At 45.1% G+C, this 19,038-nt stretch overlaps 1 protein-coding gene across 9 annotated transcripts in view; it reads right to left on the minus strand.

Annotated features, from left to right (window-relative positions):
- The window catches only part of arvcfb (ARVCF delta catenin family member b), a 288,700-nt gene that overhangs the window by 34,127 nt on the left and 235,535 nt on the right, over nt 1–19,038 (minus strand). For 6 of the 9 annotated variants that reach the window (XM_079516206.1, XM_079516207.1, XM_079516201.1 and 3 more), the window contains 2 exons: nt 16,350–16,367; nt 14,449–14,520 (listed from right to left, as the gene is read on the minus strand). In XM_079516206.1, coding sequence (XP_079372332.1) covers nt 14,449–14,520; nt 16,350–16,367 — 90 coding nt within the window. The remainder of the gene's footprint in view (nt 1–14,448; nt 14,521–16,349; nt 16,368–19,038) is intronic. The other 3 variants (XM_079516202.1, XM_079516204.1, XM_079516200.1) reach the window with 1 other exon arrangement.

A 19,038-nucleotide genomic window follows, 5' to 3' on the forward strand; every position in this document is an offset into this window, starting at 1 on the left:
TTTTTACATGCAGGTTTTTTGCATATTTGTGTAAAGTAGACTGTAACAAAGTTGCCTTCAGTGTGTGCATGTTTTCCGTGCATATATTACTTGTACTGTGTGCATGTGTTTAGATAATATGTGCAAGACTGTTTTGTATAGTCTATGTACTGTGTGCGTGCGTGCGTGCGTGCGTGCGTGCGTGCGTGCGTGCGTGCGTGCGTGCGTGCGTGCGTGCGTGCGTGCGTCCGTGCGTGCGTGCGTGCGTGCGTGCGTGAGAGAGAGAGCCTCTCACTCTGATGTGAAAAGTGACATGAGGAGGAGAGGGAAAGGAGAAGTGACGAGGCGGTAGACTCATGGCTGACGGAGGGGTGTCATGCAGTATTCTGAGGAAGAGAGGAGGTGATAATTCATCCTGACTACTGTGACGAGCCGTGTTCTCGAGGCCAAGAAGCAGCGATCCCTATCTGGCTGTTACATTCCAGAGCGCTCCAAATAAACCAACATAGATAGAGGGCCTGGAGGAAAAGTCCAATAGTTGGGAGCTCAGCAGGATTTTTGGGGAGGTGCAGCTGTAAATGCTCATTAAGATGTACCTCATCCGGCGGCGTGATGTATGCTCTGATCTCGCCAAGAAGAAGGAAAAAAAACATGCCCATCCCATTTGGATCTCACTAGTTTGAGGCCAACTTGGCAGCAGTTAGTGATGCGAAGCCGGTTTATCTTAGAAAATGGGTCTGCTTCATAACGTATTTGCTCTCTGCGATGTGGCGCATCCATCGTGCCTCCGGGGCAAAAATACGATCGCTATTTTCTCTCTCACTGCAGCTTCCAAGACAAAGACATTCTGCCGGGGAAAAGCTGAGAAGAATCAAACTCTCTTGCCAGAGAGCCATTAAGTGATAAATTCCCCCTGATGCAGATCGACAATGATGCTCTTTTTTTAAATCCCTGCCTCAATTGCATCGTGTGCTTTTCAAGACTTCCAAGAGCCACGATACATCAGCAAGGAGAGACAAACAGCAGTCATTATAATGGATAGTATCATGTGTATTGTGTGTCACAATGCAGTGGCAACACATGGCAGTCTCGCACCAGTGGCTGCTTGATTGTCAAAGGGAAGATCTTGCTCTCCAAATCAAACGCTTGGCTAGCACGAGACAAAGCCATAATACGTATCACATAATATGTCAGGTTTGTATGGATGCCGTTGCTCAATGTACATTTTGCTCTGCAAGAGCCAGCCCGTATATCTCTGAGGGAACATGGACAGACATGGGAGGGAAAGGGGAACGAAAGAGACGATGTGAGAGAAAGATGAGAGGGAGATAGAGGAGATGTTCAGAGAGAACACAGGGAAAGAGAAAGATGAGAGGGAGATAGAGGAGATGTTCAGAGAGAACACAGGGAAAGAGGGAAGGAGTGAATGACAGAAAGAGGAAGGGCGAGATGGAGAGATTAGGAGATGGGATAGAGAACTAAGGCAAGAGGAAAAGATATGGAGAGAGGGAGGGTAAGATGATAGAAGAAGAGAGAGATGCAAATCATTGAGGCTTTGGCAAGGCAAGGCCCATAGGGCTTTGTGGCATAGAATCCCCTAGATAAGACTAGATAGAAAGTTTGAGTCAAGCTTTTGAGTCAAGCCTGGTCTAAACTAGGGGGCATTTGACAGAGTTTCATTACAGATGAGACAAACCCTGGATCTGGGAAAATAAAATTGTTAAGAAAACTAGAGATCTTGCAAACGAATCACATCAGCCACGATGCCAATGGTTGTAACTTGTGCATGGTGTAAAGGAACACTTGACATGAGAGAATACAGCTTGGTGAAACAGGTGAACTGTGCCAGATGTATTCAATGCTGTACATGCAGATGTATTAAAGATGTATTCAATACAAGCTGATAACGTGGCACTTTGCGCAATGCGCATGTCAAGCAGCATGTTCAGGTTGTGTCACTCAGTATTGTCCCGGTTATTGCACTGGTGGAATGGGCTCCCTCTCGCTCTCTCCCTCTGTGGTCTCACCTACACACCTGTAAACCTCCGTGACTGCATGATGGAGGGTTGTGGTGGTGATCATGCTGATAACCACACTGTTGCAGCTGTAACCAGCACATTGTTGTAGTAACCAAGCTATAGAGCGTCGCAGTCCCGCCCCTTACCATGGACCAGGAAATTATTCTCCGTTCATTTTCCTCATAGACATTTCAGAAAGTATTTATTTAAAGACGTTTACGCCGCGGACAAAGCCAACTCGAGTCGTGACAAATCATGACAACAAACACAATTTTTGTTGTTTTTCTTCTTTGTCATTATTTGTTTGGTCCAAAATATTGTTTGTGTTGTCATGAGTTGTCACGACTCGAGTTGGCTTTGTCCGTGGCGTAACCGTCTTTAAATAAATACTTTATGAAATGTCTATGGGAAAAATGCATTGGGTTTCATTTCCTGGTCCATGGTAGGGGGCGGGACTGCGACACTCTATAGTGGCTGGTAAGAACAGAAATGCCCTTTGAAATTATCCTTTCCAAAAGGCATAGGGCTCGATTTTCGTCACCGCCGTTACCCGCGACGCGGCCCGCAAGTCAGCCGCTGCCCGAAATTTACGAATATAGGAGCTTGCTCTGTCCCTTAAATGGTATTTTGGTCCAGCGTCACCCACTATCTATTTTGCCGACACCGGTATTTGCGCCTAGAGGTGTGGTCATGGGCGTGTTGGCACGCTTTCCCCTAAATTGCTATTTTGGTCACACACATTTGGGAAGGCGATAGTGGGAGTTTAAAAGCACCCGTAAGACGTACAGTATGCCAAATTGGTTTGGTAGGCCTATAGAGCGGCGCGATGGAGATGTCCACGAAGTCAGGCTGCTTCATCTCTCCGACCATATTCTCCTAGGTATCTCTTTGTAATTTTCCTATAATCAGCAGAAGTGAGTGCCTGTCACTTCCTTGTGTCCATTGTGTTTATAATTGACTAGTCAAAGAAGTTATTTTAGTCCGGTAGCTTAGCGAAATTATGTGGACGCGGCGGACAAAAGCGCCAAAATTTTTCCACATGCTCTCCATAACCATACGTTTTATTTTGGAAGGGGGGCCACGTCATCAAGATGTCAGAAGGCGGCCATCTTGGCGTTCAAAGATGACCGCCATGTAATATCTATAAGTGCCGCTATCTCGGCTTCTAAGCCACTTAGAAGGTCAATCTTGGTGTCAAAATATACATTATCTGGGTCAAGGAATGCAACAAGGTCATTGAGAATATCACTAGATGTTTATTTGTGCCAATATCAAATAAATACGGTCATTCTAGCAACATATTTACATAATCTTCAACTTCAAATTATCTGTCACAGTTACAACTGCAAAGAGCTGTGCAATTCCAGTGTGCCTTCTGACATGAGCATCTTGCACCACAACCCTTTTTACAACCGCACTTTACCAGTTCATTGCAGGCTTTTGACGCCATAGGTAGAGTACTCCACATAGGAAGCCAGACCTGGTTGTCGACATCCAATGTCCATCCCCATCCTTCTGGACTGGGTGTTGGCTGCTGGGCCAGTTCAGACGTGGCCCAGATCCCAGACTGGTATACAACTCGCTTCACGTACTGCAGCAGTGAATCTTGTGTTGGTGGAATGTGTTCCATCGTTTTGTTCTTCTGGCAGAACCATTCTCGCCGTGCTTCATTGACAGATTCCAAATCACTTGTTTTGTCATACATACATGATGACTGTAAAGCGCTCAAGAAGCTGAAAGTGTTGGGCATCTATGGTCACATTAGTGTATGGATTTTCTGTCATGTAGGTGAAGGCCTGGGTGACCTCAGGGTAGGAATTCCAAGCCGCCCATGCTGACTTCTTCCCTTTCCCACAGAATGCTGATGTTGTGTCACAGCCTGTGTAACAGTGGAAGACCGGAAGTGCTGTGGACTTGTCTTTGCCCAGAGCATGGCAGATGGTGTTTATATGAACATTGGTGTAGTTTTTGGTCTTCATTACATCTGGCATCACAGTGGTTGGCACAGACATTAGCCACTACATGCTGCCATGTAACCATGAAGAGGCAGACACCAGGATAGTGATTCACCTGCTTGATGCCCTGGTACATGGCTGTTCTACCTGCTTGATACGCACTGTGGATACGGATGTTGTTGTTATCCTCATCGGTAAGTTCCATGCCCTGTTCACCAAGTATCCAGCTGCAGACATCTGGGTCGCTTTTGGCACTGGCACAAACTACACCAATGTTCATATAAACACCATCTGCCATGCTCTGGGCAAAGACAAGTCCACAGCACTTCCGGTCTTCCACTGTTACACAGGCTGGGACACAACATCAGCATTCTGTGGGAAAGGGAAGAAGTCAGCATGGGCGGCTTGGAATTCCTACCCTGAGGTCACCCAGGCCTTCACCTACATGACAGAAAATCCATACACTAATGTGACCATAGATGCCCAACACTTTCAGCTTCTTGAGCGCTTTACAGTCATCATGTATGACAAAACAAGTGATTTGGAATCTGTCAATGAAGCACGGTGAGAATTGTTCTGCCAGAAGAACAAAACGATGGAACACATTCCACCAACGCAAGATTCACTGCTGCAGCATGTGAAGCGAGTTGTATACCAGTCTGGGATCTGGTTTGAACCACGTCTGAACTGGCCCAGCAGCCAACACCCAGTCCAGAACGATGGGGATGGACATTGGATGTCGACAACCAGGTCTGGCTTCCTGTGTGGAGCACTCTACCTATGGCGTCAAAAGCCTGCAATGAACTGGTAAAGTGCGGTTGTAAAAAGGGTTGTGGTGCAAGATGCTCATGTCAGAAGGCACACTGGAATTGCACAGCTCTTTGCAGTTGTAATTGTGACAGATAATTTGAAGTTGAAGATTATGTAAATATGTTGCTAGAATTTTATTTGATATTGGCACAAATAAACATCTAGTGATATTCTCACCTTATTGCATTCCTTGACCCAGATAATGTATATTTTGACACCAAGATTGACCTTCTAAGTGGCTTAGAAGCCGAGATAGCGGCACTTACAGATATTACATGGCGGCCATCTTTGAACGCCAAGATGGCCGCCTTCTGACATCTTGATGACGTGGCCCCCCTTCCAAAATGAAACGTATGGTTATGGAGAGCATGTGGAAAAATGTTGGCGCTTTTGTCCACCGCGTCCACATTTTGCTAAAATATGGCCTTAAGCTGCCGGGCTATTTGACTTGTGTCAGCCATTGTGTGCGATTCCATTTCGTCCAGTTTCATCACCCCGGATCGCAGCAAATGCGGTTTGATCCGATTTCCCGAACTTTACTTTTCGCTTGATACCGTTTCATAGAGACGGCTTACACGCACGATCTCAAATGAACAAACACTTCACTTCTGTGATGGAACATGCTGTTGTTTGCTTGTATTAGAACAAACATCATTATAAATAGGAATTTATAATCTCCTAATATCAACCTCCTCAAGTATAGCTGCACCCCGTTAATAATGACACTGTGTAAATAGAACTATCATTCTTTAAATGTAAAACTGTAACAGTTCACATTTGTATTCACTGCTGCACCTCATTCACAAACACGCTGGATGTGAGGTGATCTGCTCTCTCACAATGATTTACAAGGATGTGAGACTGTGTGTGTGTGTGTGTGTGTGTGTGTATGTGTGTGTGTGTGTGTGTGTGTGTGTGTGTGTGTGTGTGTGTGTGTGTGTGTGTGTGTGTGTGTGTGTGTGTGTGTGTGTGTGTGTGTGTGTGTGTACTTAGCTGACCTGTGTCCATTCAAAAGCTTTACATTATGCTTTCAATTAAGTACTCTCAGGGAGTGTTCTTTAATGAAATGAAATGCCTCCATTCACACTTCAGCCCCCCCCCCCCCCCTCTCTCTCTCTGTATGCTAGCTAGAGCAATCAGTACACAGCTTTCACAATACAACTACACAGTTAGATCAGTGTTCATTTAAGAATTGAGTTGACCCAAATAGACGGTCCATTTTTACATTGCATTTTTTGCTGTGCATGAAAACAGAACAGCTTGTATAATTAGACGAAGCATCCCACCTCAGTCAGATGGTCTGTTAATGAGTAAGCAGAGTTTATCTATTTTAGAAACAGGATGGAACTTTGGCTAATTATGAATAATGTGTCCAACTCTTGATGATAACGATGGTGTACACATGGGTGGAGGGGGTCACGTAATGTATGTGTAAGAATAAGCATAGCGTGTGTGCGTGCGTGCGTGCGTGTAGAGTATGAGTAGCCTACTTATAAATGAATCTGTGTCTGCAAGGACTTGGGATTGGGAAATTGGTTGCAATCAAGTGCATCCGAAAAGCAAATAAGGCCTTGTCTCTCTCTCCCCTCCCTCTTTCTCTCCCTCTGTCCTTCCCTCTCTCATCATCTTGTGTTCTCTCTCTCTCTCTCTCTCTCTCTCTCACACACACACACACACATGCGCACGCACGTGCGTCGCGCGCACACATAGAATTGTAATTATTGTATATCCCTTCTAGTGTCCGGAGAAGACTTTGAGCAATCTGCAATGCAATGAACCATGTTATCCATACAACCCATGCTCCACATTTCGTTGCTGTCAGGCAGAAACCTGGTATCTTTATGTTTTGTTGTAAACTAATGCCTTATTTCATCACATAAAGTAGTGAAAACAGCAGATCTACAAGCTCACAACCCCTTCGGCATTGTGAGCATGTAGATCGTCTATTTTCACTATTTTGATTGGTTTAAAAAATATTAAAACAAATAAATAAAAAGGATTAACGTTTCAGACATATGAGGTTTTCCCCTGACAGTGACTGTATGACAGTGCTGTATATAAATTATACAGCTGAGAAACCTCTAATATCATGTTTGTAGAATAGAAATGCTACATGCATGCACGCTCCCTCCCTCTCTCTCTAGCTCTCTCTCTCTGTCTCTTAGCCATCCGTGGTATTTAAAGCCCATAATTGATTTCCCTGGATTAGAATCTCTGCTATAGTCATCTCCAAGTGTTTGAGGCTATAATCACAACACATCATAACCACTTAAAGATCTAGAGTTGCAGCTTGTTGGCCTCAGTTTACCAAACCAAGCGAGTGGAAAACTTGCATACTAATAATCCTCCTCAGAGCTCCTCCTGCTTTGCTTGACTTTGGCAGTGATAAAATGGGGGCAAAATCGGCTTACTTCAGAAAAGAGCAGCAATTAATTATAATCTGGCCTAATAAGATCCCCATTTTGCTGTGCTAATGGAGTAATTAACAGACAGGAACAACAGGAAGGGGTATTGAGAGCATGCCACTAGATGTTGATGAAGCCACTGATATGTATATACCCCAGCAAGTATTACCCATTAAGACCTGAGGCAGATTCTAAAAATGTTTTCTAAATCCTAAAAGTTTTCTGAAAAACCCTATGTTGGTATAATCAGTGGTGCTCAAACCTTTTCATGTCAAGGACCCACCCATACAATACAAATGATATGTATTTGGCTGCCGAACCCCTACTCTAAAAATCCAGAAGCACACTTTTGAGTTAAAAAGTTTCGCTATAAAAATATATACATTCAAAGAATTGCACAACTTTTCAAGATCTTTCCAAAATAGCTCATAGCTTAGTGCCACGCTATGAGCTTGTACAGTAGGCCTATATCTGCTATTTTTGAATAGCCAAAGTATACAATAATGTTTAAAGTGGCTACACAGAAATGGATAGAGTATTTAGCTGGGGGGGGCGGATATGGACTGAATATGGGCTGTGTCTTTCCAGTTGTCAATTAATGTAAGGAATTATTCTGTTTTTTCTGTTGATGTTTTTGTTTTATTGTATGCCTTGTTTGTCTTTTGTGTCTCGTCTTGCATATTAAAAAAATAAATAAAGAGTTAAAAATAAAAATAAAAGTGGCTACACAGATGCTTTCCCGCTTTTAATGGGTTCATTTAAGTCTCAGGGTTCAATAACACTCTGTGCCACTCCACACACAGGCAGAGTGATAGAAATACCAATGGAGGGATAGAGCAATGGACAAGCACATGGTGGGGAGGCCATAGATAGAGCAATGGACAAGCACATGGTGGGGAGGCCATAGATAGAGCAATGGACAAGCACATGGTGGGGAGGCCATAGATAGAGTGATGGACAAGCACAAGGTCGGGAGGCCATAGATAGAGCAATGGACAAGCACATGGTGGGGAGGCCATAGATAGAGCAATGGACAAGCACATGGTGGGGAGGCCATAGATAGAGCAATGGACAAGCACATGGTGGGGAGGCCATAGATAGAGCAATGGACAAGCACATGGTGGGGAGGCCATAGATAGAGCAATGGACAAGCACATGGAGGGGAGGCCATAGATAGAGCAATGGACAAGCACATGGTGGGGAGGCCATAGATAGAGTGATGGACAAGCACATGGTGGGGAGGCCATAGATAGAGCAATGGACAACCACATGGAGGGGAGGCCATAGATAGAGCAATGGACAAGCACATGGTGGGGAGGCCATAGATAGAGTGATGGACAAGCACAAGGTCGGGAGGCCATAGATAGAGCAATGGACAAGCACATGGTGGGGAGGCCATAGATAGAGCAATGGACAAGCACATGGTGGGGAGGCCATAGATAGAGCGATGGACAAGCACATGGTGGGGAGGCCATAGATAGAGCAATGGACAAGCACATGGTGGGGAGGCCATAGATAGAGCGATGGACAAGCACATGGTGGGGAGGCCATAGATAGAGCGATGGACAAGCACAAGGTGGGGAGGCCATAGATAGAGCAATGGACAAGCACATGGTGGGGAGGCCATAGATAGAGCGATGGACAAGCACATGGTGGGGAGGCCATAGATAGAGCAATGGACAAGCACATGGAGGGGAGGCCATAGATAGAGCGATGGACAAGCACATGGAGGGGAGGCCATAGATAGAGCGATGGACATGGTGGGGAGGCCATAGATAGAGCGATGGACATGGAGGGGAGGCCATAGATAGAGCGATGGACATGGTGGGGAGGCCATAGATAGAGCGATGGACATGGAGGGGAGGCCATAGATAGAGCGATGGACATGGAGGGGAGGCCATAGATAGAGCGATGGACAAGCACATGGTGGGGAGGCCATAGATAGAGCGATGGACATGGTGGGGAGGCCATAGATAGAGCGATGGACAAGCACATGGTGGGGAGGCCATAGATAGAGCGATGGACAACCACATGGAGGGGAGGCCATAGATAGAGCGATGGACAAGCACATGGTGGGGAGGCCATAGATAGAGCGATGGACAAGCACATGGAGGGGAGGCCATAGATAGAGCGATGGACATGGTGGGGAGGCCATAGATAGAGCGATGGACAAGCACATGGTGGGGAGGCCATAGATAGAGCGATGGACAACCACATGGAGGGGAGGCCATAGATAGAGCGATGGACAAGCACATGGTGGGGAGGCCATAGATAGAGCGATGGACATGGTGGGGAGGCCATAGATAGAGCGATGGACAAGCACATGGTGGGGAGGCCATAGATAGAGCGATGGACAAGCACATGGTGGGGAGGCCATAGATAGAGCGATGGACAAGCACATGGAGGGGAGGCCATAGATAGAGCGATGGACAAGCACATGGAGGGGAGGCCATAGATAGAGCGATGGACAACCACATGGTGGGGAGGCCATAGATAGAGCGATGGACAACCACATGGTGGGGAGGCCATAGATAGAGCGATGGATAGGCACATGGAGGGGAGGCCATAGCTGGGTGGGTAGAGAGGCTGTCTGGTAATCACAAGGTCATCGGTTGCCCTTCAGTCTACCCAGTTGAAGTTTCCCTGAGAAATCCACTTAACCCCTAACTCTTCCCCAGGCGCCGTATTAATGGCAATTCCCCTCTGCTCCTAATAGTAAGGATGCATGGGTTCAATTCAGACATACTGTATGTGGAAAATGTCACGGAGGAGGCCATAGATAGAGTGATGGACAAGCACAAGGTCGGGAGGCCATAGATAGAGCAATGGACAAGCACATGGTGGGGAGGCCATAGATAGAGCAATGGACAAGCACATGGTGGGGAGGCCATAGATAGAGCAATGGACAAGCACATGGTGGGGAGGCCATAGATAGAGCGATGGACAAGCACATGGTGGGGAGGCCATAGATAGAGCGATGGACAAGCACAAGGTGGGGAGGCCATAGATAGAGCAATGGACAAGCACATGGTGGGGAGGCCATAGATAGAGCGATGGACAAGCACATGGTGGGGAGGCCATAGATAGAGCAATGGACAAGCACATGGAGGGGAGGCCATAGATAGAGCGATGGACAAGCACATGGAGGGGAGGCCATAGATAGAGCGATGGACATGGTGGGGAGGCCATAGATAGAGCGATGGACATGGAGGGGAGGCCATAGATAGAGCGATGGACATGGTGGGGAGGCCATAGATAGAGCGATGGACATGGAGGGGAGGCCATAGATAGAGCGATGGACATGGAGGGGAGGCCATAGATAGAGCGATGGACATGGAGGGGAGGCCATAGATAGAGCGATGGACATGGTGGGGAGGCCATAGATAGAGCGATGGACATGGAGGGGAGGCCATAGATAGAGCGATGGACATGGAGGGGAGGCCATAGATAGAGCGATGGACAAGCACATGGTGGGGAGGCCATAGATAGAGCGATGGACATGGTGGGGAGGCCATAGATAGAGCGATGGACAAGCACATGGTGGGGAGGCCATAGATAGAGCGATGGACAACCACATGGAGGGGAGGCCATAGATAGAGCGATGGACAAGCACATGGTGGGGAGGCCATAGATAGAGCGATGGACAAGCACATGGAGGGGAGGCCATAGATAGAGCGATGGACATGGTGGGGAGGCCATAGATAGAGCGATGGACAAGCACATGGTGGGGAGGCCATAGATAGAGCGATGGACAACCACATGGAGGGGAGGCCATAGATAGAGCGATGGACAAGCACATGGTGGGGAGGCCATAGATAGAGCGATGGACATGGTGGGGAGGCCATAGATAGAGCGATGGACAAGCACATGGTGGGGAGGCCATAGATAGAGCGATGGACAAGCACATGGTGGGGAGGCCATAGATAGAGCGATGGACAAGCACATGGAGGGGAGGCCATAGATAGAGCGATGGACAAGCACATGGAGGGGAGGCCATAGATAGAGCGATGGACAACCACATGGTGGGGAGGCCATAGATAGAGCGATGGACAACCACATGGTGGGGAGGCCATAGATAGAGTGATGGACAAGCACATGGAGGGGAGGCCATAGCTGGGTGGGTAGAGAGGCTGTCTGGTAATCACAAGGTCATCGGTTGCCCTTCAGTCTACCCAGTTGAAGTTTCCCTGAGAAATCCACTTAACCCCTAACTCTTCCCCAGGCGCCGTATTAATGGCAATTCCCCTCTGCTCCTAATAGTAAGGATGCATGGGTTCAATTCAGACATACTGTATGTGGAAAATGTCACGGAGGAAAAACACCCGCAGGCCCTCGTAATGTATCCCATGCAGGAAAAATGCACTTCAAATGTCTGGTTCTATGAGAATTGTTTCTCATGGTAGTTCATAAGTTCATAAACTCATATTCGCAGATGGACATCCGGGGCTGGTAGTGTACATTCTGAGAGTATGCTTCGAGTTCACTGGATTGTGACAAGCAAATGTCCTTGGACAACTCTCCATCTGTGTACAGTATGTGTCTGCTGGAGAATGCATAAAAACACGCTAAAATATTTTTTCCTCCATGACGGATTCATACCAAGATATAACATTTACACACAAACACATACAGTACACCTTTCCTAGGGTGAAATACACATGAAGTATTATACAGATGCATGTACACCTACTTGAATATTGAGACATTATTGTACAGTCTCTGCATACTGATTTTTGTCTGTCGCACCCACTTGTCACTGTTTTACTCCAGGCAAAAGAGCATGAATGCACCAAAACGCGCGCACACGCACACACACACACACACACACACACACACACACACACACACACACACACACACACACACACACACACACACACACACACACACACATTCAGGCAACATTTAATTTTACAGCATGGCTGTCTATAAGACGTTGGGTTGCAAACCGCTGAACCGATCAGTGTCAAATGTCTAGTGCACACAATGCCACTACTGGCCACAGAAGTAACTCCACTTATTTCTTTTCACATTTGTTTTATATTTATATTGAACTTACATTTTCTAAACGACATCAATGGGGCTCTAATCAGGGCTGAAACCTATATCCATATTTGGAGTCATGTTTCAGATATTTCATAGACAACTGAAATCAAGTACGACTGACAACACAGGCTGGACACATGTAGTCCGAGATCCACGTTGGAGACACACCGTTCCCATGTGGATCCTGAGATCCAAATGATTTGATACTGAGGAGGAAATATTCAAAACATCCCTTTTAAAGGAGAGTTTCATGCTAGAAGGCTTTCTTACCTTTTGTTGTAGTTGTTAGGTCCACACCAAAGTGGTCCAGGTGTCATTTTGTGCAAAAACGCGGCTATTTCCCTTCACGCTTTACGGCTGGAACACAGCAACAGCGTTACTATGGAGTAAAGTGTGACGCTACACATACTGTTGACATTATGAAGAGAGGATTTATACGAGCGATGGAAATAAGCAAATTAGCACTGAAATCCAGCGCCCCATTGAGGGCTTATGGTGGGGTAGGGGAAATAGCCAATAATATGCGTTTTTGCACAAAATACAAGGAAAGGTAAGAAAGCCTTCTAGCATGAAATTCTCCTTTAATTGTATTCTCATTTACATTTTGAGCACAGCAGAAGAAGAGTACATTTCTTTGATCAGCAGCATTACATACAGTAAACAGTGACAGTAAGAATCAGAAGACCTTGAAGATCCAGTATCACTGTGAACCTTGAATAAACAGGTCGCGCAGTCACAAGAAATAGGACAGAAAAGCGCAAAAGAGAAAGGCATTTCATATTTCAATAGATTTCCCCGTTCATTTCCTATTGCATCACAGAATGCATGTGATGTTCCTACATCAAAACGCCTAGCTTATCATTTGCTCAGGAGCCCACTCAGGTAACAAGAAGCCATGTCACAACACCAATGTTCCCCGATACAGTCAACAGTCAATCAGCCGTCAGGTTTGTGGCTGGAATAGCAGCACATGACACTGCTCCAATCAAACAAATCACACAGATGTCTCTCTTTCTTCATACCCCTCAGCTCATCTTTGACAATGCAGTGCCTACTCATTTTCAGGGACGCAATTTCATCTCTGCTTGCCAGAGAAATGACATTTAACGAAAGCGATATATTTCCAGACTCAAGATTTGTCTGCACTCTGCGTGACATCTTCATTGTATAATATATTTTATTATATTTGAGTCTATTATCTAGCAGGAAATAACAAGAACAATAACAAAAGAGACAGATGGAAGAAACATTTAATTTCTTCAAAACAACTGCTGTATTGTTACATCGGCTCTAGGGCAGCATAGGCAGAATGTCCCCCTTAATTGCTCATTAAAAAGCCAAAAACAAAACATGTAATAAAATTGTCCCGTCTTGGCCGTCTACATATCTTTGTCTTGCCCTTAAAGGTCCACCTACGGGAATGCAAGTCACACATTGTATAATACTAGTGTCAGAGCTATAGTACCAGTAAGATGCCTGAGGGCGTGCACTGGCCATATATGGAGCGTGTCTTGAGTGTACAGGGTGTGATGAGGTCAGATCAACATATGGAATATCAGAACAGGTCAGTTCCATATATGGAGATCTAAGGGTGGCAGCGGGGGCAGTGTCTTGAGTGTACAGGGTTTGATGAGGGCCTTGATGAGAGTTGAGAACTCTAGTTTTTTCCGGCTGCACAAATTGCACAAATAACTTTGGGGCAGGCCCGTCTAGAGTTTAAATGGACAGGTATCAGTCAAAAGGGAGACATCGAAGAGGAAGGATGGATGGGGATGAGGCGTCTCAAGAAATTCACAATGAAAAACAGGTATGGACAAGGGTTCATGGCCATGGCCAGGGTTCATGGCCATATATAGCATGTCTTGGAGACGTGACTAGACGTGATATCACAATGTGTGACCATATATGGGGACATTCCTGTATATGGACTTAATATCCCTGATGATGTCATAGTGATGTCACGAGACCTCGACACAATATACTGTATGGGGGCATTCCCCATGTATGGGGATGATGATGTCATAGTGATGTCACGAACCGGGGCACAATATATGGGGGCTTTCCCCATGTATGGGGATTTTGAGTGACGAAAAACGCACGATTCCATAGTTAACTGCGACCTGTGGTTGCAAAAAGGCCCTGATTCCCAGGGTCCTACAATTACCTTTTCTTTTTGAAGTGCTCCTAAAAGTACAGTGCTCTATCTTGTGTTTGTGACAGACAGGCCCAGCCTACCTTTCGACGGCTCCGTACGCTTGGGTAGATCCAACGTGTCATAGTTTTTGTCATTCTCGCCATTTTTCCTGCCTAGGAGAGAGAGATATAAAAGTATATGTTAGTGTCACATTACGAGATTGCAGGTCGACAGCATACTGTACCATTTGTGTTACAATCACACCTATAAAAATACACTGCTAGCACATTATTTTCAGAATTATAAGTTGAAGTAATATCTATCTACACACACAAACATGCGTGTGCACACTACAGTTGGAGGCCATCGATATTGTCCTTTTCTTTTTGCTGAGGTTTGCGTGATCTGCGCAAAAGGACAGTTAACCCATTTTGGGCGGGAACCCCTTTTGGTGTTTTAAACATTGTTATAATTTAGCTATTGAAAAATAGCAGATCTACAAGCTCATAGCGCGCCACCGAGTGGCGCGCTACGAGCTTGTAGGTCTGCTATTTTTGAAAAATCGTGAAAATATTTATTTCAGAAAACTGGAGGATTTAGAAGGATTTTTTAAAATTTTGAGGTCAGGCCTAAATGGGTCAAATGATAAGGGACAATATCGGTGGCACCCAACTGTACGCAGGCAGGAAAACATCTACAATAATGCAATAATGCGATAGAAAACGGGAGATGGAACAGAGATGGTGACTACAGTAGAAAGAAGCTAATGAACATGTCTCATGCACGTGGACATGCCCACAGAGACAGGGTGGAAACTAACGTTTACACATCTATCCTAATTAAGGACTCTTCCAGCAAGTCTTACTTGACAAAAAACAATGGAGCATCTTCAGCTGAAAAATGTGTTGGTTGTCTTCCACTGTATTAGCTGTGTATTAACCTATGCTTACTGTAAGTGTTGTAAGTGCAACAGTACTGTTTAAAGAACATATCATTTCTGTAAAACAATACAAAGGGTGTAATGACTTTCATCAGCTATATTAAATATTGTCCCAGTGTTGTTTTTCCATAGGTTAATACACACATTAATAAGATGAAGTGTTACCACTGCTACTGTACAGTACATGTTACCTAAATACACACATACACACATATACACAGTAGTCTACAGCTTGAATTACAAGCCCATATATCTGACATAACTCTTGGTTGGACCTGATATTGGCAATAAATCAGTGCTAATATATAATGTCATGGCTATAACTTGAATCAAATTCTAGTCTATAGCCGCATACAAACCAGATGGCTTTACCACATGCTCAAACCTCGTGTTTTAGCAACAGTGCAAACAGATTGATGTGATGCTTTTATCTCAAAATGATAATTGTGCTCTTTTGTGGTGTAAATACTGTATGTTCAACTGCGACAGTACAATTTGCTGCCTTGAATTTACTGCTGAAAACATGTTTACTGTATCTCTCAGCACTGTCACAACACCTGACGAAGCAGGTGTTTTCATGACTAATTAGGAGGAAAAGACACAATGCTACTGTATGAAGAGGTTCCCAGTAGAGTGGACACATTATCTTACTGTTTGTCATCGTGCATTCACTCTGCTTTACCACTAAATGAACGGTCTAAAGAAGGACTGAATGACTACAGGCTAATTTATACAAAACGAACAACCATGTTGTAGAACAAGAACAACACAACTACAAAAGCTCTTTCAGTTAAAATGCATAATTGTTGTTGTAGAACACGGTTAATTGATGAAGTATGAATTTTACTTCACAGACTGGGAATGCATTCTATGACATTCATTGCTACAGGTGACATGAAGATTCTACATGGATGACAGAAACACAGCATCTAAAGTGCAACTTTATCAGCGTTGGAGGACAGCCAAAGTGTTTTAGCTATGAGCAAAGTGGCAGAGTAGGAGGAGGAGGAGGTGTCTTAAAGGAGAAGAGGGCAGAAGAGTGAGACAGACAGAAACACTCACCTTGATTAAACCATTCCTCTATAGTTAGCCAAGGAGGCAGCGCAGCAATGCCAAAAACACAAGCAGGGAAAAAGAGAAGAGGGTTGGTGAAAAGGGTGTGTGTGTGTGCGCGCGGGCACGCGCGTGCACGCATGTGTGTGTGCATGCGAACAAAGTGAATGCTGTGGATGACAGGCGTAATACTTTGAACATATTTAACTGATGGAGACAGGGGAGAGAATTAGTTCACAGTTTGCAATAGTTTGGTGGTAACAAGAGGAGGAAAGAGAGAGAGAGAGAGAGAGAGAGAGAGAGAGAGAGAGAGAGAGAGAGAGAGAGAGGTAAGTATGTAAATTAGAGAGGAGGGGCATAGAGAGACACACATGGGAGACAAACACTCAAATGGGAGGTGAGTAAACATAGGAATCCATTAGCACTCCACATGTGTTCTACTGGCAAAATGATGAAAGAAACTGAGATGGCTGAGAGAGAGAGAGAGAGAGAGAGAGAGAGAGAGAGAGATAGAGAGAGAGAGAGAGAGAGAGAGAGAGAGAGAGAGAGAGAGTCAGTCAGCGCAGGCACACCTGAGCTTCCATGCGTGGCCAAAAGCCGCTCGTGGCCCGCATCTCTTCCTGGTTTTTAGACAGCTGATGGATGGAAATTAAGCTCCGCCCACGCGGCAGAATGACGCGGGGCAAGCTTTTCCGGGAATCTGGCCGACGCGGGCGGAGCTTCATTTCCATCCACCAGCTGTCTAAAAACCCGGAAGAGACGCCGGCCACGAGCGGCTTTTGTCCGTGTATGGAATCCTAGGTGTGCTTACACCCAGAGAGAGAGAGAGAGAGAGAGAGAGAGAGAGAGAGAGAGAGAGGCAGAAAGACAGAGAAAGAAAGGATGAAAGAAAAAAGGATGAAAGAAAGAAGAGAAATAAACAAATACATAAATTATTTTCTGCTTTTCCCCATGCAGTATTTAGTTCCCCCCTGCATTTTGCCCAGCCAGTCAGCAGAACAGGGAGTACAAGCGAGTGTCACACATACAGAATACTAATCACACAACAAATGATTGTTTTGAAGCATGGAAATATTTGCCCGGCTCCAGCCCCTGAATGTTGCGATCTCAGGGTTTGATCCAGTGTGTTTCCTCGTTTGGAATACCAACCAGGCTAATCAGCGTTCTTTAAATAATAATAATAATGAAGAAATTAAACAACGCGACACATGAGTTCAAAACAACAAGGCAGTGCGTTGCCAAGTGTTGTCAGTTTGTAGTTCTGCTAATTTTGGTGAATGTTCACCTGTTATATATGTATAAATGTCTGGCTATTATGACAGGCCCAGAATAGGGACGCTAGTGTTCAAGAGGTTAACAAAGGACCGTGGAGACTCATTGTGATGTCAATATGGCACTCTGAAAATTCCCAGCATTTACTGTGTATTAGTACTGCTTCATTGTACTGATTCAGAGGCCGGGGCATTTTGTTTTCAATCTCTCTCTCCTTCAAAGCACTCACCTTCAGGGCCTACACCTAGACTTACAAACACATCTCATTAGTCAGTGAAAGTGTGTGTGTGTGTGTGTGTGTGTGTGTGTGTGTGTGTGTGTGTGTGTGTGTGTGTGTGTGTGTGTGTGTGTGTGTGTGTGTGTGTGTGTGTACGTGCATGCGTGCGTGCGTGCGTGCGTGCGTGCGTGCGTGCGTGCGTGCGTGCGTGCGTGCGTGCGTGCGTGCGTGCATACGCGCACGTGCACGGCCGGGTGGCCAATTACTACGTTTATAAATCTGCACACCTAGACTACACTCTCTTGCTGTCATGACCTCTGAACCGCAGACAGCCCCGAGGTGATGTTGAGGGTCAAGGGGCACTGCCTGGCATGGTCACAGCTCATTGGCTGGCAGATTAATTGTGGCTATTATTGGCGTGCGTTAGGGAGATAAGGGTGTCATTTGGCTAATGGCCTGGGAGGAGGGATGCTGATTAGGAGATCACTAGCACGGACAAATGGCACAGCTGTCGCTGAGTAGTGTATGTGGCTACAAAGTAATTTAGCTCTTAAAAATGTAAAAAGGACCCCTGATAATTGAACACTGAAAGACTATATGTGTCCATTTTTACTCTTTCAGAGTTAAATTAAAACTCATTGACTGCCATTGACGAATATATTTGTCATTTCAATCCAAGGCGCAGACCGTCATTGGTGTATGACGTTTGCCATTTGGGGCTTGCGGTGTTTACGATAGAGGCCGCTCTTCCGCAACCTGTGAGTGATCCTATTATGTGCCAAGGACCTTCACACAAGATTTGTCTTCTTAAAATGTTTCAAAACTATTCAAATGTTTTTTTCAGTGATTTCTTTGTAAATAGTAGCTGTGTTGCATTTCATTGTAAGCTTGTAGATTTTCAAATAACTGATGTATACTGTAGGGTTACAATTTATGCTTTTGATGATTTTGATTTTTCTATAACCCATTTTGGTGGAACCGCCTCAAGGAAAGATCATAAAAGATGATTTCCTTTTTAGCCCTCAGTGTTCCATTTTGTTTGTTTTTATTGTTATCATGATCTGTTATTCAAAACATCAAGTTATCTTTCAAACAGCTTCATGCCACTACTAACAAAACCGTTTTCATTACTTTTTTTATATTTTCATTTGCACTTCATGTACTGACAATTTGACTGAAACACACACAGCTAATTAGAGTGCAATCCCA

This window comes from Electrona antarctica (genome assembly GCF_951216825.1).
Source record: "Electrona antarctica genome assembly, chromosome: 12".
Lineage (NCBI taxonomy): Eukaryota > Metazoa > Chordata > Actinopteri > Myctophiformes > Myctophidae > Electrona > Electrona antarctica.